Raw genomic sequence first — 27,586 nt, forward strand, 5'->3', positions numbered from 1 at the left:
TCTAAAAATTCAGCATTAAATTCTACGACTGGTAATATTCTGTGAAAAAAATATGGTCCAATAAACATTGTTACAACAATATAAGTTAGTCTTTGCTAATAAATGAGGTTTTTTTAACTGCTTTACCAAATATTATGCTGCCATGGTATTGCAACATGGGTTTAACATAAAATTTATCAAGAAGCAAAAACATGTTTTTGGTTTTTTATCTCTAAGATTAAAGAATATAGGCTTGATATATAACATCTAAGGATTTACATATAGAATTCTTCCTAAAAAAGTAAACTTGACAGTTCAAAATCTTCTCTGATGCGTTTGTAAGCTGATGTGTGGCTGATCATGAAAAAAATATTTAAATGCTTGCACAATTATTTCAATTAAATACTTTTTTCAAATACATGTTTATATCGATTTAAACCTTGTATTACAAAGGGAATCTTAAAATTGATTCAAATACACTATCTTTTAGAAAAAAAAAAGTTAAGATAAAAAGATACTAGGAACATAAACACATTTAAAACTGCTTTCAAACAATATAAATACATGATAATTACCTTAATTAAGCTCAGTAAAAAATGCATTTTAAAAAGTACTTTACAGAAAATGTAAAAAAATCTTTTCGAAATTTGGAAAGTAATTAATAATTTAATAAATGTCAAAAACTTTAATAAATCATGTCCCAACTGTTTACAAGATAATGAAACATATATAACTGAATCAAATATTATATCTGAAAAGTTTAACATTTTTTTTACAAACGTCGCACAAAAACTTAAATCCAATATTCATTCATCTTACATAAACTATACAAAATATCTTAAATTTACATAGTCTATTCCTATCTCTAACAAACATTCCTGAAGTTTCATCTCTAATATCTAATTTGAAGCTGAGAAAATCAATAGGCCCAAATAGCATTCTCACAAACATTCTTATCAATTTTAAATATGAATTTTTAAATATTCTTTCTAAAATATTTAATATATCAATCATAAATGGAACTTTTCTGAATGTTCTAAAATTATCTTGTGTTATTCCAATATTTTAAAACGGCTCTAAACTTTTATGTACTAACTACAGACCTATTTCTCTTTTACCTAACATTAGTAAGGTTCTTGAAAAACTAATGCAAAGTATATTCTTTTCTTAACTCTTTTAACTGTTTAAATGAATTTCAATTTGGTTTTCGTTCAAAACATTCTACCTGCCTTGCATTGATAAGTATAACTTAAAAAAACCAGGAAAGCCCTCTACACTGGTTATTTTGTTTGTAGTATATGTTATAGATTTACAAAAAGCTTTTGATAACGTTGATCATAAGATTTTGATTTCTAAATTAGAACACTATGGTATTTGTGGTGTTGTAAGTGACTGGTTCTGCTCTTATCTTAAAGATTGGAAACAATTTGTAAGTAATAATGGTTATAATTCTACTAATAAATCTGTTGAGTGCTGTGCTCCTCAAGGTTCTTTTCTTGGTCCTCTTTTGTTCCTAATTTATGTTAATGACATAAACAACTCTATTCCCTTCTCATCAACTCATCTTTTTGCTGATGACACAAGCCTATTACATATCAACAAATTATATAATTCACTATGTAAAAACATAAATTCGGATCTAAAAGGTATTGTTCACTGGTTAAATGCTAGCCTAATATGTCTTAATACAAAAAAAACTGAACAAATCTTTTTCATCATCTAGTTAAAACACAAAATCTAAACAACAATTCTAAAATTCAAATCAAAATTAATAATAAACGGTTATATCTTACAAAAGTTATTAAATAACTTGGTGTTTTGTTTGACTGATCTTTCATGGAATTTTCATACTGATGAGCTATGCAAGAAACTAACTCAAGCTAAAGGCGCACTTTGAATAATTCATCATTATGTAAATAAACTCACACTAAAGAATATTTACTGTGCATTATTTTTATTGCATCTTAGTTACTGTTGTCAAATTTGGGATCAAAATGGCAATTATCCTATCAAAAAATTGATGTCTTCTCAATGTCAATTCATAAGAATTATAAACTTCCAACCTTTTAAGTCAGAACCATCAGAATCTTTCAAAAAACTAAAAATTTCAACCTTTCTAGCGCTTGTAAAATTTGCTAATCTTTTTGTTTTTTAATTCTCTTAATAAAAATTTACCCTCTTCTATAAAAGACTTTTTTACAGAAAGTAGAATAATACATACATACTCTACTAGAAACATATATAATGGAAAACTTAGTGTACCATCATTTAAAACTCAGAAGTATGGTAAACATTCTATTGTCTATCAGTGCATTTGTGAATGGAACATGAGTCTTGTATGCATAGTGCATGAGTTCAAAAAACTACAACTTCAAACACCTTTATTGACTTTTCTTCATTTAAAACAAAACCAATTTAAAAAAATTCTGAGAACAATTTTATTCTAACTTATTGACATGATTTTTACTTGATATTCAAAATATACTCTTATTTTTTTAACTATGATTACTACAACTATTATCATTAATTTCTTGTTTGTTTATTTTTTATTATTATCATCAAAGTATTTTTATTAAGCAATTATTTTTACTTACTACAATCAATAGTGTTATGAATTTTTTTATTATTATTATTTTTATATTTATTATTATACAATTTAAAAAGGAAAAAAAAAATATCTTTTAAAAATATGTTGTTGTTACTCATAGATAAAATTTGTTGATGGGTAACTTTTTTTTGTGTGTGTTGTTTCACAGAAATTAGAAAAACCTCAATATTTCTTGAATATAAGACAACTTGTTTAAAGTATAGGTTAGATGATACAGGCTATTATTTCCACAACAAAAGGCTTTGAAAGTCTTATTATTAATAAAAATAATAATATTAATGTAATATAAAAGGTAGTATAATAATGTAGAGAAGAAATCTAAGAATAGCACTTCTGTAAGAAATCTGAAGACTGAATACAAAATATATCTTGGCATAAATAATTAATAATAGAAAAGTTGAAATTCATTGGTTTCTATTATTTTTTGTAAAAGTTTATATTTATTTTGTCTTTCAAAATAAACTTTGTTAATTCTCCCTCCTATTGCCAGTGAACACTACTTAAACTTTTTTTTTTAGAGCGCCAAAAGTACAGTTGGAACTTAATATAGATTTATGCAATTAAATACTGGAACATCACAAGGTCTCACCTTTTCATAATTACTAACAGTAAAATAATCTTGTGGCCAATATCTTTCACAAACTATGATGTAAAATAGAAATAGGCATGGAGTTGAATCTCACCACCATATCCACTAATGGTGGTGGTGAGGTTTACCACCATATCCACTGAGAAAACAGTATAACAACTGTTGAGAAAAAAAAGCTTTGTCTTTTTGGATAGTTATGACGAGGATTAAATCTTTTAAAAAAAGTATTAACTTAAGAATAAAAAAAAAATTAATTAGTATTTATTAGTATAACTATTATAAATTAATTAAATTATATAAACTATATATAAAGTTAAATTATATATATTATATAAATTAACTAAATACTCTAAAAAATTTAACATCAAGTCTTTCTTTGAAAAATACATTAGCTATATATCTAAATTAAATATTACTTATGGTATCAATTTTTATTGAACATGAGTGCATTGAGCTTAGAATTGATAGTGATATAAAATGCTACAGGCTTATTACAGAAGTTTAGTAATCGCTTATTGACTTGTCTATATTATAATATCACATATTTTATTTGACAGCAACAAAGAGCAAAGAGAAACTATAGCAGTTAAAATTAATTGTTGATGCTGTTTCTTATATGATTGATTCAATTTAATAATATTAGTACACTTTTTTAACCTTGAGTTTGATTTTGAATACTGTAGCATATACAAAGTATAGGTTATACTGTGAAGTCATTTATTACTTTCATGCGTGTTTTATTAATTTATGCTAATATTGCTTGATACTCAGATATTTTTTGAACAAACCTAGAATTTTAGGAAAACCAAGCCAAAAGTTATAATAGATATTAAATCTTTAAAATGACTCAAATTTCTAAACAGTATAATATTTTTAGGTAATGTATTATAACATAAATTAATTTTTGATAAAGAAAACATACTTGATTGACAGTTGTCAGCATTGTCAAATCCAATGTCGCAAACACAAGAGTTATCTGATGCACATTTCTACAAAAATAAAAATTTACAATATATTTTATCAAATTTTTTTTAAAATTGAACCTAATAATAAAAAATAAAAAAATTTACCCCATTTCCTGCACACTCTTTATTGTTTATTATTGGGCATTTTTGAGAACTCTGTTGTGCACCGGACTTGCATGTTTGATCAAAGCAAAACTAAAATACAAGTTTAATTTTTAATATTTAAATATAATTATTAGTATTTAAATTTCAATACATAAAAAGTTCAAGTAGTCTCTGCTAATGTGTGTACAGTTAATGACTAAAAGCACAAAGCTAAAAAACTCAGTCAATGTGTGTACAGTCAAGGACTGAAAGCAGATTACTTTAATCCATCAAAGAGTTGATTTTAAAAGTTTATTTATAACATATTTAAATTTTTTTCTATTACTCCATACTTAGATACCAGGACTCTGTATGGACTTTAAGCAGTAGTCATGTAAAAATCAGCACCAAATTAATGATATTATTAATATTATCATCTCATATGCATAGCACTGATCATGCTTAGATCTTTAATGATATCAAGATTATGATAGACGAGTGGAGCAAAACTTCATTAACCCATAAAAAATTAGAATTAATTTTATGGACTGTTGCATAATTCAGATTCTTACTGCATAGTCCAGAAAACAGTATCATTGTAAACATTAAAACCTATTTTTACTAGAATTATAAATTGCCTGCCTTGAACATTCAAAAAACACTTCAGTTACTTTTTCCAAATATCAAAAATAATAAAACTAAAACTGTTAATCAAATTAATTTTAAAACTGTTAATTTTAAGGTTTCTTATTCAAAATTTTCCAGTGCTCTCAACATTTTTATGGTCAACAATAAATGATTAGAATCACAACAAGAAATGATTAGATAGTTAGAATCAATATAAATAGCAGTTGCTACTTCCAAAATTTCTCTCTAATCTGTAGTATAAAGCTTCTAAAACTGCATTCTTTATAGTCATGTTATATACAAACTGTTGTTTTATTTTAATATTTTAATTAAAATTAATAATTTTGTTATTTAAACTAATGGTAATTGCTTTGATTGATTTTTTTTTTTTTTTTTTTGTTATTCACCTCCTCAAGGCTGATAAAGCCAATACAGATGAGGAGGCTACTTAATAGTGGTTATAACCCTCTCTCAACTCTATAACTCCGAAACACGAACCTTGACGAACAAGGCCGCTGCGCGGAGAAACAAGTTGACATATTTTTATTTCAATTTAATTCGAATTTATTTCAAATACTTATTTGAGTCACTTTGCAGTAACATAAAATCTTTTTTTTTAATTTTTCTTCCTTTTGTTGTTGTCGATGTTGTTGTTGTTGTTAATGAGAAGTAAGAAACTTGAAAGGATGAAGTTCTAAATGAGTTGACAAGCGAATACTGATTTTTTTGGGAATTCAAAGTATTGAGACTTGTTTTATTGTACTTGATCTAATTTATTATTGTACTTGTATCTAATTGTAATTTATTATTGTACTTGTATCTAATCTATTAGTCTTTAGTAATATACTTTTTTATTTTAAATGTAGTATATGTCGAAGAAGAATTGTATAAAATTATAAAATAATACTGTTTATTAATATGTGTTTATAAAATGAAGAAAAAAAAGAGCTATCGAAAAGAGAATAACAAAGATAACAGTAATGATATTAGTTATCATCAAAAAGAAAGAACTTCTAAAAAATATTATTTCTAAAAAGTCTTTTTTATGATAATGAATTCATAAAATAGAATTAGGTTATAGCTAATATGTAGTAAGTGATCGTCCATAAAGTAAATATGCCAAAATTTAGAAATTTGACCTTCCTCCCCCTGTTGCCATGCATACTTTTAAGAAGCCCCTTGAAAAGCATGTATGCTTTTGAAATACCTCCTCTCCCCTCCTCTTTATAAATTAAAAAGTTTTAATGTATAAAAAATTGTATAAATTAATAAATTTTCAAAAATTAGAGCACACTTTTAATATTAATTATATATTCCCTTCCCTCCCCCCCCCCCATAACTCTATTGAACACTTTTTTTAGGATCCGTCCTTCCCCTAATCCACTTACATAGAACCCCAAATTTAGAGGATTCCAAAGCTCTTAGTTTCTACACCAGATGCCAATTTTGAAGACATATATATCTTAAAATATATATATTTGAAGTCCAAAGGTTGGAGTTCAAATATATATTTTTGAACTCTAAGCTATTAGCTGGAACTGATATATATTATATATATATAAATATGTATTTAACTATATATGCATATATATTCACATAAATATATAATATATATGTATAAATTATGAAAAAAATCACTAATCAAATTTTTTTCATTTTACACTGTGTTTTATCTATAATAACTTATCAGAAATTTCTGATGAGTCTTTATAGATGAAACACAGTGTAAAATGAAAAAACTTGATGAGTGAATTTCTATCAATTTATTATTGTTTAGTTCTTTTAAAAACATTGAACCTCTATTTTGTATAATATATTTAAAAATTATTTGCATATGTGCATATATATATATATATATATATATATATATATATATATATATATATATATATATATATATATATATATATATATATATATATATATATATATATATATATATATATATATATATATATATATATATATATATATATTAGTAGAAAATCACTTAACAAAAATTTTTTCCATTTAACACTGTGTTTCATCAACAAAGATTCATCAGAAATGAATGATCAAATTAATAAAACTTCAATTTATACCAAAAATTAAATTGCAGGAAGTTGCAAATGTCTTAACAACTGTAAATTTTCACACAATTGTGGAATTTGCTGACACTATTATAAAAAGAATTCTTTAGAAATGATTACTTATGCTATTTTTTTTAATGTTTTTTTAAAAAGGGTAGTTAATGTAAATATTATTTGAACTCATTTATTTTTATAGTTTTTTAGGAGAAACTTATTTTCGTGCCTACATTTAGAAATTAATTCCGATCTTTTGTTTTGTTTATTAAATGCTTATTAAACAAAAGATCGGAATGCTTATTATATGCTTATTAAACAAAAGATCGGAATTAATTTCTAAATGTAGGCACGAAAATAAGTTTCTCCTAAAAAACTATAAAAATAAATGAGTTCAAATAATATTTACATTAACTACCCTTTTTAAAAAAACATTAAAAAAAATAGCATAAGTAATCATTTCTAAAGAATTCTTTTTATAATAGTGTCAGCAAATTCCACAAATGTGTGAAAATTTACAGTAGTTAAGACATTTGCAACTTCCTGCAATTTAATTGTTGGTATAAATTGAAGTTTTATTAATTTGATCATTCATTTCTGATGAATCTTTGTTGATGAAACACAGTGTTAAATGGAAAAAATTTTTGTTAAGTGTTTTTCTACTAATATATAACTGCTCTGTTCTTTTAAGAACATTGAGCACTCGATTGTGTAGAATACTTTTTAAAGTTGTTTAATTATACATATATGTGTGTACATATATATATATATATATGTGTGTGTGTGTGTGTGTGTGTGTGTGTGTGTGTGTGTGTGTGTGTGTGTGTGTGTGTATATATATATATACACTAGTGTGCAAAAGTCTTTGATCGTGCTCATTATTGTAGCAAAAATTTTTGCCTCGTCATGTGAATGTCTCGAATCCGCATTGCCTGAAATTTGTTTTAATTTAATTAATTTCTTAATTTTGTAAATATTATGTAATAATAATTAATCATATAATAATATCTATTACAAAATATAAGTTTTATTACTGAATATATATTGTAGACAGGTTTTTTATGTGTAATTACTGAATATAATTGCTAATTTTGTACACATACTAACAACTTGATATTGAATTTTTTTTTAGCAAGACTTGTGCAAACATGAGTCAAAATAAGAAAATAAGAACAGAATACTCAATTGAACTACATGCAAAAAATTAGATTTTATCTAAAGAATGGTACTGTGATAAAATAGCAAAAAGACAGAAAATACCTGAAAAGCCAAGTGTAATATACACGTTAACACAATTGAAAACAACAGGGCTGAACTTGAATAAAAAACACACAGGAAGGCCGAGATGGACAACAAAGATGGAAGATAAACACATTGTAGTTACGAGCAAACGCATTAGACCACTTCCAGCCACTATGATTAAAGTAGAATTGAATAAAGAAAGAAAAAACTCCAGTATCAGTGTGTGTGGTCAAGAGATGACTACATAAAGTTGAACTAAATGGTTTTATAGCGTGTCAAAAAGCTTTGTTAAAATGTGTAAATAAACAAAAACAGTTTAAATGGGGAAGAGATCATACATTGAGAACATTGGATCAATGGAAAAATGTCTTTTAGAATGATGAAAATTCCTACATCCAGAAGTTTAGAAATGTTCTGAATATTGATCATTTTTCAAAAGCCAAAACAAAGTTTTGATAATCCTGATACCATTTACTAAAAGCTATAAAACAATGTCATAATTCAAACTGCTTTTATAAGGACTTTACATATTAAATATAATATTTTTTTGTAATTTTTTTTTAAAAAAACTTAATATTTTTATCTAATCTCAATATATATGTTTTTTGTTTCTCACATAAAATTGTATATTTTTTCTCACTGGAATTATTATTTTGTATGGATAAATTTGCTATTTTTGCCAAATTTTTTTATATTTCCGTTATATTTTTAAATATAAATGGAAATCTTTCATACTTTTATTACCTTGGTGATTACAATCTAGATAGTGTCCATTTGCATTAAGTGATTGTGTTGCTGTTTTATGCCGACACAAACAACAACTATAATAATTTAATAATTCGTCGAAACTTTTTAAGCAAATACATCTTAACAATATACATGTGATTAAATTTTAATTTATTCACATGAATAAATTAAAATTTATTTTAATTTATTTTAATTTAATGAATAAAAATTTTATTATAGTCTTAGGTTTCATCGGAAGAAATGTTATGCAGCTATGTTATGTTATGCAACTATGTTATGTTACGCAACTGTCTGTCTACTTTTGTTATGTAAAAAATATTGAAATAAATAAATAAAAGGTCAATGCGATAATTTAACAAAACAACAAAATAATTGACAGAGTTATATACTGTTGTGGAGTTTTTTTTTATGTAGAATTATTTTTTGATATAAAATCTATTTTCTTCAAACTTTTCTTTAATCACAATGTTTTTTAAATTAAGAACAATTATATTATTAATAAATATAATGAGTAGAATTAGCAAAATAAAGATATTTTTAAAGAAAATAACACTAATTACAAAATTTAAAAGTAAGGAATTAAAATAATTTGTATTTTATTCTTTTTTTCAACTTTATCTGTTATACTTTTTTTTTAATTTTATCTTTGTAAGGCAATTAAACATCTCAGATAGCATTTAATAACATAAAAAAAGTCTAAATTAAATAAACAGAAATCTGACAAATATCCAAACTAGCTTAGTTGTAAATCAAATATCAAGATATAAAAGTAATGTGAATACCTTTGTTGATTTGCATGAATATCCATTGCGAAGGTATCTGTCTTTTGGACACTAAATGTCATAGCAGTATTGTTTTTATACATATGTACATTTAAATGATAATATAAACATTCACATAAAAAACTGTATTTACAGTTGCTTTATCTCCTTCACAGTACTCTGGCAAATCACATTCATTGGCTGCTTCCCTACATAAAGTTCCTTGAATTCTGAACTAAAATCAAAAAATTATTTTTATAAGTTATGATATACATGCATATAAATCTATATGTATATATATTATATATATATATATATATATATATATATATATATATATATATATATATATATATATATATATATATATATATATATATATATATATGTATGTATATATATATATATATATATATATATATATATATATAAAAATTCAAAAATAGTCAGAACAGTGAAACAAATAGAAAATCCAGTAATTTTTTCTCACAATGTTTTTATTAAAAACAATATAATTACCAAACAAAATTACCAATACAAAATATTTTTTATATATATTTTAAAACTATTAGCACTAGAGCACTACCTTTCAAATAATTATCAGTAGTGCTGTTTTTAGTATTATACAAGATATTTGTATTAAAAACAAAAATAACTTAATTTTTATATTGTTGCTATGGGTAACTATTGATTGTTAAAGATTGAATTGTAATTATATACAGGAAATATCAATTAAATGTATCATGTTTTTGTTTGTGCAAATGCTTTTCATATGATAACAAAAAACTTTCGTTTAAGCTCAAGAAAGACGAAAAGTTGGAAAAAAGGTTCAATTACACTTTCGTGGGCACGTTGACAAGTATAAACATGGTTGTCAAATCGATCAGTTGATAAGCCAGTTCTGCAACTAGAAATATGTCCGTTTATACGTAATCTTAAATTATTAGTTTTACCAGTATATGTTTGTTTTTTGCATGTTAAACATTTTAGGTAATAGATTACATTTTTGCTGTTGCATGTGATGTGACTTTTCACTTTCCAAATGGTTCCGTTAAATGTTTTAAACTTATCTACTTCTTGAAGGTATAGTTTGCAAATTTTGCACCGAACATCTTTGCATTTGAATATGCCGATCTTCTTACTAGTTACTTCAATATTTGAAGAAGTAAGTCTTCTTAGTAAGTTAGGAGGTTGTTTAAAAGCTAATACCGGGTGAATATTAGAAAAAACATTTTTAATTCTTTCATTATAAGATACTTTGAGCAAATGGTTAGCTTCTCTTATAAAAGGTTGGCAATTGAGATTACTATAGAATGTTGTCACTAAAGGAAATATTTCTTTAGATTCCTTTTTTGGTGCTGGTTCTTGTAGTTTTGCATTATGAAATGCTTTTTCAATAATTTCATCAGGGTATTCGCAATCTTTTAACCATGTCTTTAGTTCGATTAGGCGTAATTTTTTGATTTCATAATTAGATGTAAAAACAATTATTCTTTTAGCTAAATTATAAGGAATATTCTTTTTAATGTGAAATGGATGATGACTGTGTTAGTTTAAATAGTCATGGGTGTTAGTTTCTTTATAGTAAATGTCTGTTTGAATTTTATTATAATTTTCAAAAATTATTGTTATGTCTAAAAAGTTAATTACACTGTAGGTACTACCATTTTTTATAAATTCCTTTCCAATAGATTTTGGAAAGAAATTTATAAAAAATTTTTTATAAATTCCTTTTCAAAATCTATTGGAAAGGAATTTATAAAAAATGGTAGTACCTACAGTGTAATTAACTTTTTAGACATAACAATCATTCTTGAAAATTATAATAAAATTCAAACAGACATTTACTATAAAGAAACTAACACCCATGACTATTTAAACTATAACAGTCATCATACATGTATGTATGTATGTATGTATGTATGTATGTATGTATGTATGTATGTATGTATGTATGTATGTATGTATGTATGTATGTATGTATGTATGTATGCATGTATCTATATATATATATATATATATATATATATATATATATATATATATATATATATATATATATATATATATATATATATATATATATATATATATATATATATATACACACACACACATACATTTATGCCAGAAAAGTAAGTTGAAAATACTTGAAAGTATGGTATCTTTCACCATGGGCTGATCTGTGGGGTGTTTATGTAGTGCAAACATAATGAGTTCTTTTGAATAACACAATTTATTAGAAGTCAAAAAATTTATTTAGTTACACTGTACAATTTGAAGTTGGAAGATTATTTATTACTGTTATTCATTTATCAGAGTTTTTAAATTCTAGTTTGCTAGTTGAAAAAAATAATTTCTATTTAATTTCTAACTTTAATTTTAAATATATATACTATAACCTGATAATTAAGAATTAGAACCTGACATTTATTCTGGAATGCCAAAAGTTAAAAAGTTTTGTCACAAGCAACAAATAATTAATGTGTGAACACAAGCCTGTGAATTTTGGCAATAAATTGCTAATGTATTTCTTACTTTGAGTAGATGTGAATAAAATTCGCAAAAAAATTGTCCAATCTGGCGCAGAATGCACAAAATTTTTTTAGTGTTTATTGTTTATCTACAAACTGCTTCTTAAAATTGCATATTCTTCATCCAATACTTTGAATTTCTTCTGCTAATTGTTTTATTTATAGCTGCAGTACTTCTGGAAGGCCTATGAGAGTTTCTATATCTAAAGTTCCTGCTTTTAGCACTAATTTTATGAGTTCTTGGGGACAAAATCTAATCAAAATGGCGCCATTTTTACATACAATTCTAAAAATGGCGCCACTTTTAGAGATTGTATTAAAGATTTAAGTTGACCCCAATAAAAAATAAATGTCTTTTTAAATGTGACCTTTTTCTATTACATTTTAAAATTGCTTTAAAAAGGTATTTTATAACCTGCATCATATCGGCTTAGTGCTTGCTGGAAAAAGTTTTATGTTAGCTTTACCGAAACCAAGAAAATCTGTATCTGCCATATTTGCTAACAAGGATGCTTTGATAGTATCACATTTGATGAATTTATAAATTAAACTAGTTAAAAGAAATCTCACTCAACCATTAAATATGAAATGTATGCTGATAGCAGTTTTGCTTTTACAATGTTTGGTGTATATTAGTAGCTTTTACCATTATGATATTTAGATACCGTTATCATATATACAACATAGAAAGTCTATGTGAAATATCTAAGCTTATGCCTGTTGTTACCTACTTTCAACTTATGTTTTAGTATAACTAGTATAATAATAGTGTAATAAATAGTAGTATAATAGTGTTGTTGCATTAAAATCAAATTCTTATATTACACATTTTATTTTTAAAATAATTGACTTTTATAATCTAGTGGTGAATTTCCCTTGAATCAGACTGTTTTGGATCACAGTCATAAAGAATGGTTATTGAAATGATGTCACTATGCTCTCAAGGCAGAAGTATTAAAAGTGCATAAAAAGGCTTTTATGCAATTTTAGTACTTCTGTATGTGTGTGTGTATATATATATATATATATATACATATATATATATACATATATATATATATATATATACATATATAGATACATACATGTATATACATATATACATATATAGATACATACATGTATATACATATATACATACATAGATACATACATATATATACATTCTATATATTCTACATATATATATATTTATATATATACAAAGAAGCTTATTAATATATGAAGAAGTATGTAGATTATATATTCCTATAACACTATAAACACTAAACAAGCAAAAAATTAATGCACCAAAATGGTAAAAAGAATGCAAAAAATTACTTAAGCATATAAAGAATAAAAAAAATGAAATTCGTATTGTCATTAATTAATAAGAAAAAAAACTAACTTAAAACTTCTTTTCGTATGATAAATCAAAACAAAAACTAAACTAGAGCGTCATTTAATTTTTGTTTTGACAAACACAGTATTTTAAACACCAACAACAACCAAATAAGATGATTTCTAATATATTTAACAAACATTTTCAATCAGTCTTCATAAGTAATAAAAATAATGAACTTTCTTAACTTGAGAACCGTTCCTTAAGTCAAGCAAATGATAACGCAGATCTTAGTTTTTGTGAAACCGCATTATTACAGAAACTAGAAAATTTAAATATTTACAAATCAATCGGAATTGATGGCATAAGTCTATATGTTCTAAAAAACTGTGAAACGCCATTAAAAATGTCATAAAAATAATTTTAATGAGAAGTTTTAATTCAAATTCAAACTGAGGCAATGGAGCCAGGCAAACATTAGGTCACTACATAAAACCCGTAGTCCACTTATTGCAAGTAATTGCAGGCCAATTTTGCTTTTTCAGTCATAAGTAAATGAATAAGAAAGTATAATTCATGACTCCATGATAAAAAATTTAATAACAACTAATCTTATCATGTCCCAACAGCATGGTTTTGTGCCAAAGAGTTGTCACAAAATTGAGTGTCAAGACTTTGTTAGTTCACCTTTACATAACAAACATCCAGTTGACATTTTGTCTACTGATTTCGCAAAAGCATTCGACACTGTATTACATGAACATCCATAAAAATTAAATCGGACAGTTTTACAAAGATCAGTACTTGGACTGCTTTTATTCACAATATTCATAAATGACCTTGAACTAGATGAAATTGAGAAACTAAGAAATGAATTAGAAAATGATATAGATAAAATAGCCAAATGATGTCACGTATGGAAAATCAAACTTAATGTAAGTAAATGCAAACTAATGCATTTGAGTACCTATAATAAAACAACAGAATAGACATCCAAAAAATCTTATCTATGAATACACTATCTTAGACTACGATCATAACATACAAATTAGAATTGAAGTTTCCAATTTAAAAAAAGGACCCAGGCATTATTAAATATACTGATGGAAAATACAGCCAACATATCAATTACTGCGCTAACAGAGCTAACAAAATGCTAGGTTTAATTAAACACTTTTGAATTCTACACCATCTCAATTGCTAAAATATCATATAAATCCTTTGTTCAAATTTTCGAATGTGCAACACCAATCTGGAATCCATCAAAAAAATTCAATATATCATCTTTTGAAGTATTTCAAAGAAGAGCAACTTGAACAAGAAGCTTCTTACAACTAATTTATGAGTTACAATTAAAAAAGGTTAATAATTAATGCTAGAAACTCGTAGGTCAAGAGAAAATTTAATTGACTGCTTCAAAATTGTCCACGGTTTAATAAAAGTACATCTACGCCAAAAATAACAATAAAACAGGAAGACTTAGTGGAACAACCTGCATCAAATTCTATTTAAAAAGGAATTAATAAAAGAATGTTGTCCATTAATAGAGAGTTTTAGGCCTACTAGAAAAGTCACTGTATAGAGTTGGCTTCCTCTATCTATTGCACTATCTAAATCAGTGAAAGTATTCAAAAAAAGTTATACAAATATATTAAATGCAAACATAAAGTCACCGGTTTATATATAGAGTGTGCTAATTGCACACTTTTTGTTTAACATTATAAGCATTAAAATTTTTGTTATAAATTATTTTAATTGTTATTTTGTTAAATTTCAGCAATAAATAGTTATTATTATTATTATTAATAATGAATATATAAATCCACTTTTATTTATATATAGGGAGGTATTTTAAATGTGCATATCTTCTCTTTTTTTTTACTTTTCTTTACCTATTTTATTTCAAATTTTATTGTTACAGTCACTGAATGAACTATTTGCACATGTAGGCAGTGGTGTGTATAATTGAACAAAGAGTTTTAGTTTGGGCAAGCAGTAAGTTAGGAAAAAATGTTGAAGTTAGTAAAAAAATAACTACCAAACAGGATGAACTACAACAATCAGGATTATCTAAATGACTGCATTGTGTGCTGGCTTTCAAAACACAGTTATGTGGTTCGCAACAATCATCACCCTTTCTTTTACACATCTAAAAATTCAAAGCATATATTAAAATATATTGACTAAATAAATTTAAAGAACATAAAAACTTCAAAAATTAGGTTTAGAAGACAATTTTTCTAATAATTTATATTTACTTCATGTTTTAACTACATTTTTAAAACCAGTGTATAATTAAGTATAAAAGAAATATAAATAAATGAAAAACTCAAAATCAGCTTATGAAACATATGTAGTTTAAAACTGATTAAGCTTTGTACAAACATAAAGTTAAAAACATCCAAGAAATCTAAAATATTGCAACAACAAAAATTATTTTTTAAATATAGTTTAAAACTTATTTTGAATTTCAAATGAATCATAACTTATGCAATATTTTTTCAAGTAAATTGTTTCTATAAAAATTAATGTATCTACAAGTTTAACTATAGAAAAAATCAATATCTAAAAAATATGGAAGAATTGAGATCTTCAAATACAACAAAGAAAGTATATAAATTAAGCATATAAAACTAGCTACATGCAAAACCTACATTGAATCAAAAGATCAAATTTACAAATACACGCATTTTTAGATGTGTATGTAATCCTCATAAAATGCACCACATGCTATATTTTTAGGATGTACACCTCATGCTAAATATCTATTTCAAAGATCTAAAACACAATTTACTATCAAATCCATTTAGGTTGTGTGACTAGACTTTGGACTTGTTCAAACATTGTTAGATTTAATATTTACTATAGTTATTATTTCATTTATAAATATATACAATATCTAGGTATTTATAAGAATTTACAAAAACCCGCTAAAGATTTTACAATCCCTAGTTATTTATATGAATTTACAAAAATCTGCAATTTAAATCTGCAAACATCTGCCTCAGATTAATCAGCAACTTTTTTGATTATTCTGAGGCAGATGCCTTCAAGACATTTTGAGGGCTGATTTGAACATAGGTGCTTGTTACATATGATTGCTGCATGTTTCTCTATGGTCAAAAATTTCATGAATCGAGCAATAGAAATATTGCAAAACACAGGCTTAGTGTAAGCCATATGCAAAAAGACTAGGCAATGGATACCAGACGTTCCAGCACTAAATTTCTGATGGATGTTTTTGAAATGAGTATTCCACTCAAGGTCATTTTGTAAGGTCACACCGAGGAGTTAGTGAAAAAGTTGGGTTTGAAACCTACTGCCTGCAACAAGTATTGGCAAACCCTTATAACCTTCTGAGGAGAAATCAAATAAGTTTTTGCGTTGTTGACATGCATTTTAGCACTTAATGACTGAGTTAGCAAATTATTAACCTTTTCCTGCAAATTATTTCATTACGCACAGACTCTTCTGGAACTCTACTAGTGGTATTGGTTCAAGGAACTTTGAAGACCACAGGAAAAAAAGGTCCAAATAACTACCATTGGTAGAGCGTTATTTGTACTGTTATAAGGACCAGACACAAAATCAAATTAAGAAAGATTAAACTTTTTCTGAAGGGAAGAAATTAACCACTGCGATTGAATGCAATCTTCTCTAATATCTTTGCAGTGCTGCAAAGATAAAAAAAAATTTTTATAATGAGAATTATGAGATTTTTTTTCCATTCAGATGGAAACTTGAGTTGGGCAAACCTTTGAATGTAGATTAGTGTTAGGGAGGGAATGGAGGGGATGGGGGGTTCCCAGCCAAAATGGTGGCGTGATTTCTTAGGATTGTTCCAGGTGTACCATCTGGTCCGTTAGCTGATGATTTAATTTTTGTTACTTTTAGGTAGACATCATGTTCACTAGTTGCATGGAATGTGACAGGATCATATTTCTTTTTAGTGATATCAAATTGATCTATATCTTCTGGTTTGAACACTTTTGCAAAGATATCATTTAATGAAATGGCTTCTGAGAGAGTAAAAATTTAAGGTTTTTCACGTGGCTTTATAATATTGTTAAAGGCATTCTGTTTCTTTTTGATAGTAGAATCTTTATTAAATTTTGTAAGACCATGCGATTGCTTTGATCTTGTTATTGCTGTTGCTAGTTTTTTTTTCAGGGCAATATACTTCTGATGTTTTTTTTTAGTAAGCACAATCTTTGTCCCTCATTAGAACTTTAATTGAGCAGTTATCCAAGAAAAATTGTCGCTTCTTATTTTAGCGGGTTGAAGAGGGTAATATATGTTAATCATTTCATATAAATACTTGCTACAACAAGAAACCATGGAATCAAAATCATCATAACTTTGAAATAACTTTGACCGAAATAATTATCATAATTTTGAAAGAATGTTGATCATAAAAAACAGCAAGAGCTTTAGCGGTGAATTTTCTTATAGAAATCTTCCACAATTTGGAAGGCAACACCTTAAAAGAGACCTACAAAACTGTACAGTGATCAGAATGGCCCAGTCAGCTGAGTTTTTTTGCAATGTTGTACAGCTCAGGTACATTTTTGGCAATGATATCGAGAGTATGGAAAATGGTAAAAGTTGACTAAGCAAATAAGAAATAAGAAAACCTTTATAATAATTTCGGAGAGTATTAATGTCCCCTTATTTTAATGTCATTAATGTGACTTATACACAGTATAAGTCTCTCAAAATTAAAAAGATTTTGATCAATACAAGCTTGTAACAATTTCAAAGTTTTTAGATAGATAGATGCCCCAATATGGATGATAAACAGCAATGATAAGCATGTTTAGGGCTAGAAACCTGAATGCAAGAATATTTGTTTTCAATAAATTGGAAACTTTCACTTCCAATTGACAAAATTCAAAAATAGAACAGAAATAGATTACCAGTCCACCACCATTTTTATTTCTATCCTTTCTTAGCAGAGAATAGTCACTCAAGCCGACTAAACTATTAGGAATAGTTGAGTCAAGCAAGATTTCACTAATAACTAGTATGTTGAATTTATTATTGTTGTTTTTTAACCTGAGCTTGTCGACTTTGTTTAGCAATGGTGGGCATTAACAACTAAAATTGACGAAATTTTTTTGGGGGATCAATAGCAATATTTTTAAAACAAATACTTAGCTTGGGAGGCTGACTATCATGATTATTTAAGCACTTGACATAGGTGTTGAGTTTAGGCCTTGAAGAGGCAGGTGCATTGTTGTCAGTATATAGGTTTTTGGCAGCAGAACTTATGATTCTTTCTGGGCTAGTACTATTATTATTGCTTCTGTGTGTATAGCTGCAGTTCCAAATTTTAAAATGAAATAAAGTTTTACAACAACTTCTTGTTAAAACTTTGTTTAGTATGTTTATACATAATTTTTTAATTTAATATAATAATTAAATGTTTATATTTAATAAAAGTGGTACCATAATACCAACATCCTACCAAACAAAATACTAACACCCTGTGTAGAACTTCTAAATACTAACACTCTGTGTATGAAACTTAAATTGTTTTAATATTATAGTTATTGGCATATATTTTTAGTATTTAGAACTTTCTAAGTACTTTTTAGTACTTTTGAGTCTTATTGTGATAACTGCCATCAAGACTTATGAGTCTTTTGTAATTATTGACATTGTATCAAGTGCCATTAAAAGTTTTCGAAATTGATTTGTAGCGAAATGTTAGTTCTTTTATAAAATTATATAAAATGAAATTAAAAAAAAAACAAATTATTTCACAACAGTAAAATAAAAATAAAAAGGCAAGAAAATGAACGAGAACAACTCATATGACCAATAATAAGTTACAAAATATCTTGAGCAATTTAAATAATTTTGTGATAATCTAAAAAAGCAAATTAATTGGTCTTCATGTTCAGTTGGATCAAATGTAGATTACTTAATGTGAAACAAAAATACATAGGCTCATTATAAAATATTGTTTAGCCTACGCATTCTAGGTAAATTTTTAAAATGATAATTCAAATACCTCCTTGGTAAGTTGGCCCCTTTAAAACTAATGCCAACAAATCTTATATTTTAATTTATACAATCAGAATCTATTTCATCAGACCAAAACTATCATCCTGATACTAGTAAAATGTTATCTAGTACAACCTAAGAGAAGTTTACTCTGACTTAGAACAACCTCCTGTTTTAGGACTCATGGTTAAGTAAAGGCTAGAGATGGTGTCTTAATAAAAACAAATTTAACTTGTAAAAGTTTTCCTAGATGTTTTGTTGACCAGATTTGCATTCTTTTTATACCTAATAATTTGGCATAGATGTATCTCTGTTTCATTGTTTCTTGCTTAGAATGATGAATGTTCAATCATTTAGATTCTACTCATTAGTTTTCACTTGCACTTTCTTGGTAGCAACTCTTTTTTCTTATGGTCAAACCTTAGGTCGTCAAGTCCTACAAATCTTATTGTGATAACTGTCATCAAATCTTATTGTAATAACTGTCATTGAAACTTATTTAGAGTGTATATGTGTTTCATAGTTTCCGCTTAGGATGATGAATATGATCTCTACATTCACTTGTACCTTTTAGGTTACTATACAACTTTTTCTGTTATCTCTTAATGAGAGTACATGTATAAAACTTAGTTTAATGGTACTAAAGCCAGATAGTAATACGGTTTTCTAAACATTGTGCTAGATTTTAACTATGCTGATTACATTAACAAATAAAATATTAGATCATTAGCGCCATTTTGTGCATAAATGGTGTCCCTATTAGTGCTTTTGCTGTGAATTGTCAAGGCAATATAAAAAATTCTGTGTAACAAATTTAGGTGTATTAGCTGGATTAAAACAAATAAATAGCTTATTGCTATTTATTTGTTTCAACAGACGAAAATAACTTTTTATCTGTTCAATCAAAATTGACTAAACACTATTTATGAAACTATTTTAAATTCATTATTTTACCTTTAGAATTCAGCCAATCACCTTTAAATCTCAGTGTTGATGGCTACTATCATTTAATTCGCAAAGACTCCAATAGTCAAATGCTTGGTTTAGGAATATAATTAATATAGCATTATATCAATTCACTAATTTATTATGAAATCAGGATTGAATCCTCTGATTATTCTGTATGTGCATTTAATACCTCTTTACTCAATAACATTTCTTTTTGTAATTTATGACTCTCCTTCTTTCCAAGGCTGCACTCTTTTTAATGTTATTTCTGGTGATCTTGTTGTTGATGGTGATTTACTCATCACACTAGTTTGGCATTAGTACCACAGATCCCGCTTACACTAAAGTTCAAAATATTTGTCTTTCTTACTCTTTTACTCAGATAGTTAAGCAAATAATTTGTTTTGTAAATTGTTTTTTATACACATAGATCATCCAGACTGTATTTTGAAAATCCGGAAAATTATTTTAGTAAAATGTCCGGTAAAATCCGGAATATGTTTTCCTCTTTGCTTTTAGCTGGAATGTTTCTAATTTTTTTTCAAAATTGTCTTAGTCTTGTATGAGTGATGAGTAAAAAAGGTTAAAAAGTATATTACAAAAATATATACCTTAACTTGTATGTATGGAAAACGTTTTGGATATCTGGAAAAACTAAAAGTTGAGAAATATCTGGAAAAAGATAATCCTAGCACACAGCTTATATCACTTACACCTTGATTTGTATTTTTTCTCTGGCCTTAACTTATGTTCAGTTTCTTCTTGTTCTTTTATTGGTGAGAAGAAGATGCCATTATCTCACTAAAATTTTTATTTCATAATACTTCATCAGAGTCACTCTATCATCCCACTAACAGTAGTAATCTACCTTAAGACTGACTTTCTTTTAGTGGTTAGGACGGATTCTTTTAGTGTTTTTTTTTTTGTAATGGTTCTTGGGCTGATTACTTTGTCTGCACTCCCAACCTAATATTATGTGCTCAACAATGCATGGAAGCTTTTAAACCTTCTTGATGCTTTTAACTTAAGCCTCGTGCAGCTGGTATTTCTAATCCTTGCATTCATCTTTTTACCAGAACAATTCTCTTGTGAACACACATTTTTTATTATTGCTTGAAATCAGTTAAAAAAATTATTGTCAAATGTTAAGGTCTATAGTTCTTAGAATATAAAATCTTGTACATCTCAGAAGCTTTTAGAAACTTTTAGAGAATTTATTATAGAGTCAGTAACAATGGCAAGTCTAACATTCTATGTCTCAAACTCTAAAGATGGCTTTGACCACTGTTGATCCAACAACTTTCTGACAATCGATACAGATTTTCATCTTCTTTTTCTACTGTTGACAAAATTAATGGTGCCAAAAAAATATATTATCAAATATTACATTTTATTATTTGAGTTTTATTTAGTTATGTCAAGTAAGCTATAATACAGTTGTTTATTTGTAAGTAAGTTGTAATAAAAGTTATAATTTCCAAAAAAAAACACTGACATTTTTCTAATATATCACAATCCACACATTTTAAATCATAACCTACACATCATGAAAAATCTAATGATGATTACCAATTATTATGGTTAAATTAATCAACTTCTAAGGGACAAAGGAAAACTGTATAGGAATATGTTTTTTTTAAACAACATTATAAAAACCTCTAATGTTCCACAATCACATTCTTCACCTTCTTCTTGAATTCCATTGCCACATACTTTTGTCATTGACTAAATAAAAATTAACTTTACCCATAGTAAGTTATAGTAGTTTAAACTAGAAGTTTAAATTTTAAATCTAGAAAATTAAAAATACATACATAAGTAGGGATATCTTCAAGACAACTATAACGATTTTCCGAAGCCATATTTATATACTCTTCCATATTACAGGTCGAGAAACCAGGCCTGCCTGTTCTAAAATTTAAACAAAAAAAATAAAGAGAGGAAATAAAAAAAAAAAAAATTGAAACAAAGAAACAAAGCAATAAACGCTTCAATTCTTTCTAAACAATTACAATTTTAACTTTTTTTAAATCAATTTAATAAAGTTTTAATGTTGTTAAGATGAAGTTGTGAAATGAAGAGTCAGAATAAAGAAAAGAGAATTGGAATAATGAAACTTTATATGCAGGAAACAAAGTGAGAAAGCTTATCTGCGGTGAATAAGGTTTATGGGAAAGCAAAGTTTATAATCTATAGTGAATAGAAATTACCTATTCAGTGTGTCCATTTAGGAAAAGCTGCTCACCTCTCTGGTGTATTGGTTAAATATTTAAGGTTTCATTATTTGCAATGCAATTGTACATGAAGTTAAATGATGATGATGATAAGTTTGCTGCATTGCAATGAGATAAATTGTCATTTGCCTAAGTTCAATAATTGTTATTATACAATAAACTCAGTGTCTGGTGAGGGTAATATATTTAGAAGCAAGTTATAGTTGAGTGTCCTTTGATAGAAGCTTTTTTTGTATCATTTTTACTTCTCAAGATCAAGGTGGCCATGACAGTTAGGAAAGCTGCTCATTTTTTTTTAATTTTTTTGAAAATTTGCAACAAAAACATTTGTATGGAACTAACTTTTTATGACCAGAACTAAAATTTACTTAGATTTTAAAACGAGATAGGTACAGTCCTATTCCATTATAACAAATTACTACCCTCTAAAAACAGCCCATTAGAAAACATAATGGATTGCAAACCATCGTTAAATAAATGGAGCAATCCATTACCAAAACAAGCAAAAATTAACAACTATTTACACATTCTTCAAAACCCTGTTGATTCAATGAATTTCTCTGTTTCTTTCAAAGACTCATGGGTAATTTTTATACTATAAAAAAATGTGCTTTTTTTGACTAAGAAAAAGACTTTTTTTTAGATCGTTTTGTGGAAAAGTTAAATCTTATCACTACTTCTTAACATACATACTAACCCTAACATTAATTCAAATCTTTTTTTAAAGATATAGACGAACTTATTTTTACTTCATTGGGTTGAATAACTTTCAGGTATTACAGTTAAATTATTTGTTTCTTGACATTGTTATTGTTACTGTATTGTGTCAGATAAGTGTTAATTATTGTTACTATAATGTTCAAGACTAATGTGTATTAGTATAACTCTTTTTAATGAAAATATTTTTAAATTCCTTTATTTTAAATTCCTTTATTTCAACGGAATATCCATTATACTAGTGTAATAAATTAATTTTTTTTAACTAATATGAGGGTGGTTAAGTGTGAAAAAAAATTTTCAATTTTTATTAGGATGCTAAAAATTGGAACCGAAGCAATTCAAAACATTCAGAATCTGAAAATATAGTCTTGTTTCTCTCATAATGATAGAATATAGTTGATTTTGAGATCCACAAAACGAACTTGACAATAAAAAAAGGTAAAGGCAACTATAGCACTAGAAAAATCTGATTTAAAGGAAAAAAATTTTGGGTTTTGACTACTTTAAAGATCATACTTTACAAACAAATTTTGTTTTTTTGTTTAACGAAATTTTGATTAACCAAAATGTTAAAATCCTTAATTTTATCAGACCAATATTAACGGATTTTAATCTGTTAAAATTTTAATCTATTATTTTAACAGAAAATCTGTTGGTGTAATGTAAAGATAGATTGATCTGTTACCCAATCTATTGTATATAATGGTTTTTTTTTAAAGTATGTAATAACTAAAAATTATAATTTTTATCTTTGTTTGTTTTTGTTTTTTTAATTAAAAAAATTGATAAAATTGGATATAGTACATTAAAACCAAAGTTAAAAAATTCAGAAAACAAAATTTAAAATAAAAATGCTTTAAATTTTAAATTAAAATGCATTTTAAAGACATTGCAACTCTTTGTTTACAATGTCTTATATTCAAAAAATGTGTTTTAAAATGATCTTTGTGTTGCATAAACAATTTAAAAAATGTTTTAAAATGAAACTGAAAACTTTTGATTTACTTAATTCTTAAAATATTTTATTTTATTGTATATTTTTTTAATGCTTAAAAGTTTTGTTTTACACTTTATATATATATATATATATATATATATATATATATATATATATATATATATATATACTTAATTCTTAAAATTTATATACTATATATATATATTTTAAGAATTAAGTATACTTATATATATATATATATATATATATATATATATATATACTTAATTCTTAAAATATTTTATTTTATTGTATATTTTTTTAATGCTTAAAAGTTTTGTTTTACACTTTATTTATATATATATATATATATATATATATATATATATATATATATATATATATATATATATATATATATATATATATATATATATATATATATACTTAATTCTTAAAATTTATATACTATATATATATATATTTTAAGAATTAAGTATACTTATATATATATATATATATATATATATATATATATATACTTAATTCTTAAAATATTTTATTTTATTGTATATTTTTTTAATGCTTAAAAGTTTTGTTTTACACTTTATATATATATATATATATATATATATATATATATATATATATATATATATATATATATATATATATATATTTATATATATATATATATATATATATATATATATATATGATTTTTAACTTAATAAACTTTTTTATAACTGATATACTTTTATTGTTATTTCAATTTATAATAAATTCACAAATCAACTTTTCAATCTAATAATGAAATTATATCACCACACTTAGGAGGAGCAACATATACTAATCTTCAAGAGTTAACAAACAAATTCTGAACAACTTTATTTTAGCTTTAAGCAAGATTCATGTTAATCAAGATGGTTGATACATTGATTTATTATAAAAAAGTATTTTTGATATATGTTTCATTGAGTTGTTAATTGAATCGTTTTTTATTTACCATTAAAAAGAGCATTGAGATATAACTTTAGGTTAAGAGAAAGTTTGTTAGTTAATCTCTTTCAAGACTAGTGTTGTATAAAGAATTAATAACTTGTTGAAGATATTTATTCAACTTGTTTAGACCTATCCATTTTAAACTGTATTGAGTTAGATTGCATTTATAGTAAATTTTAAACAAGTTATAGCAGAAACCAAACTCCTCGTCTTTTAAAGAGATCTTTAAAAGGCGACGAGTTTGAAAAGTAAAGTTGAGAAAAATTAAATTTTTTTATCAAAATTCAACCCGCTGCATTTTAGTTTAAATATGAGAACAAGGTTCACATAAAAAATGTTATAAAATTAGTTTTTATGTTTTAAAAGTAATTGTGAATATTCTTTTTGAATACTTTCATAAATTTAATTTTGAAGTTTGTAAAAAAATCACTTTTAAAAAAACATAGTAAAAATGAGCAAAAAATAATATTTAGTCTTAAATATGTACCTGGTGCCTTTGTTTCCCATAAAACATCCTCTTGGTGATAAACACTCACAATATTTATCTAAAAAATACAAAAATTCAAAGTACTTAAATAAAATTTAAAGTATAACAAATAATTTTTATACTTTATCACCACTGTGAAACCATATTAATTTTAACTTGGTTAAAATTAATATGGTTTCACAGTGGTGATAATTACAAATTAAAATCTCTAGTATGTTAGAAAAATCATTGACAAAAATTGTGTATTAAGTGATTGCCTTCTTCTTGTGGATAAGATGTACTGGCATTACATTAAGATGTAAAAGCAGCCCAATATCAAAGTGGTAAATAATTTGGCGAAGATTGAGAAAATAATCTTTGTAAAGAAGTGCTATGATTGTAGGGCTTCAAAAACTTATTCTTATGTTTTGAAAGCCTAAAGTTTGCATAACAGATTTATGTTTGAAAAAAGAAATCGATGAGTGTATTAAATCGGGGCACAAAACTGCATTTAAAATATTAGCTATTTTTACCAACAACTATTTTACCAATGTTTATGCATTTATAAAGTTTTATTAAGCATATGCTAGAGATAGAAAACTATTTATTTATCATACTGCTTTTTAAAAGAGTATTTAAAGCATACTAATAATATGATATACTCCATTTTATAAAAAATATAGAAACGTAAAAAATATAGAAAAGAAAAATATAGAAAAAAAAATATATAGAAACATAGAAAATATAGAAAATAAAAAACTTATAGGAATAACTTGTTGAGTGCAAAAAAATATGTTTTCCCCTTCTTTTTCACTTTTCAAGAGATTAAGTTAAAGTTACTGCTGGTTACATTTTAGGGAATATATTTCATAAAGTTTATAAAAAGATCAATTACTAAACAGGAACTTTTAGATTTAAAAAGCAAGAAAAATTAATTATCAAGTCACTTAACTTGGAAACAACAAACAAGTTGTCAACCTTACATTGGCAATATATGACGAAACAACTGCAGCTGCAATATTAAGTTATTTTCCTAAAAGAATTAATGCAGCACAGTTTTCATCATTATTTTATAAGTTATTTATCACACTTAATTTAAAGCAGAAACTTAATTCATCCAATCAACTCAGCAATGCTGCTGTGAAAGGTGATAACAAACCCACACTTTATAGAGAAATTGCAAACTGTATTGAAATTCAATCAAAATGTAAATACATAAACAAAATGTTTATGTATTTATTTAATATGTTATGCAAATACATTAACATTTTACATTAACCAAACAAACTTCTCATGCTCTAATTTCAACACAACAATCAACTGTATTTCTTATAAATGATTTGCTTGAAGAAGGCTATACATTTGTTTTTACAACCAGTTTACAAAGTGATCCTTTTGAGCTAGGTTTTAGTAAGTTAAATGACCAGTAGAAGACTTTTTTGTGAGTCTTTTAGAAATATGCAATATTAAAAAGATTTTGATGATGATCAATAAATTTTATACAGAGGAGAACCTACATATCCAATTCAACCTCTGATTTTATTTGTCATCTTTTTAGAATACTATATGTTATTTCTCCTATATTAATCAAACAATTAAAAATTTGCAGAACAAATTTAAAAGATTTCTTATAGCAGTGTTTATTTTACTAGTGAAAATCACTAAAAGTGGATAATCAAATATAATATAATCTCACATTGTTAATAATATTTTTTATAACAATTTGCAAAAAGAAATTACATATTCAGTA

General features: G+C 25.5%; 1 protein-coding gene across 2 annotated transcripts in view; it reads right to left on the bottom strand.

The window, feature by feature from the left end:
• LOC136077022 (zinc metalloproteinase-disintegrin-like berythractivase) overlaps positions 1 to 27,586 on the bottom strand; it is a 95,991-nt gene that overhangs the window by 15,221 nt on the left and 53,184 nt on the right. For both annotated transcript variants that reach the window (XM_065791317.1, XM_065791318.1), the window contains exons 14-21: positions 25,858 to 25,915; positions 22,292 to 22,388; positions 22,134 to 22,202; positions 15,559 to 15,669; positions 9,820 to 9,900; positions 9,687 to 9,737; positions 4,247 to 4,336; positions 4,099 to 4,165 (exon numbers count right to left, since the gene is read on the bottom strand). In XM_065791317.1, the coding sequence (XP_065647389.1) occupies positions 4,099 to 4,165; positions 4,247 to 4,336; positions 9,687 to 9,737; positions 9,820 to 9,900; positions 15,559 to 15,669; positions 22,134 to 22,202; positions 22,292 to 22,388; positions 25,858 to 25,915 (624 nt within the window). The remainder of the gene's footprint in view (positions 1 to 4,098; positions 4,166 to 4,246; positions 4,337 to 9,686; positions 9,738 to 9,819; positions 9,901 to 15,558; positions 15,670 to 22,133; positions 22,203 to 22,291; positions 22,389 to 25,857; positions 25,916 to 27,586) is intronic.

The sequence above is a fragment of the Hydra vulgaris genome, chromosome 02 (assembly GCF_038396675.1).
Source record: "Hydra vulgaris chromosome 02, alternate assembly HydraT2T_AEP".
NCBI classification, from domain to species: Eukaryota; Metazoa; Cnidaria; class Hydrozoa; order Anthoathecata; family Hydridae; genus Hydra; species Hydra vulgaris.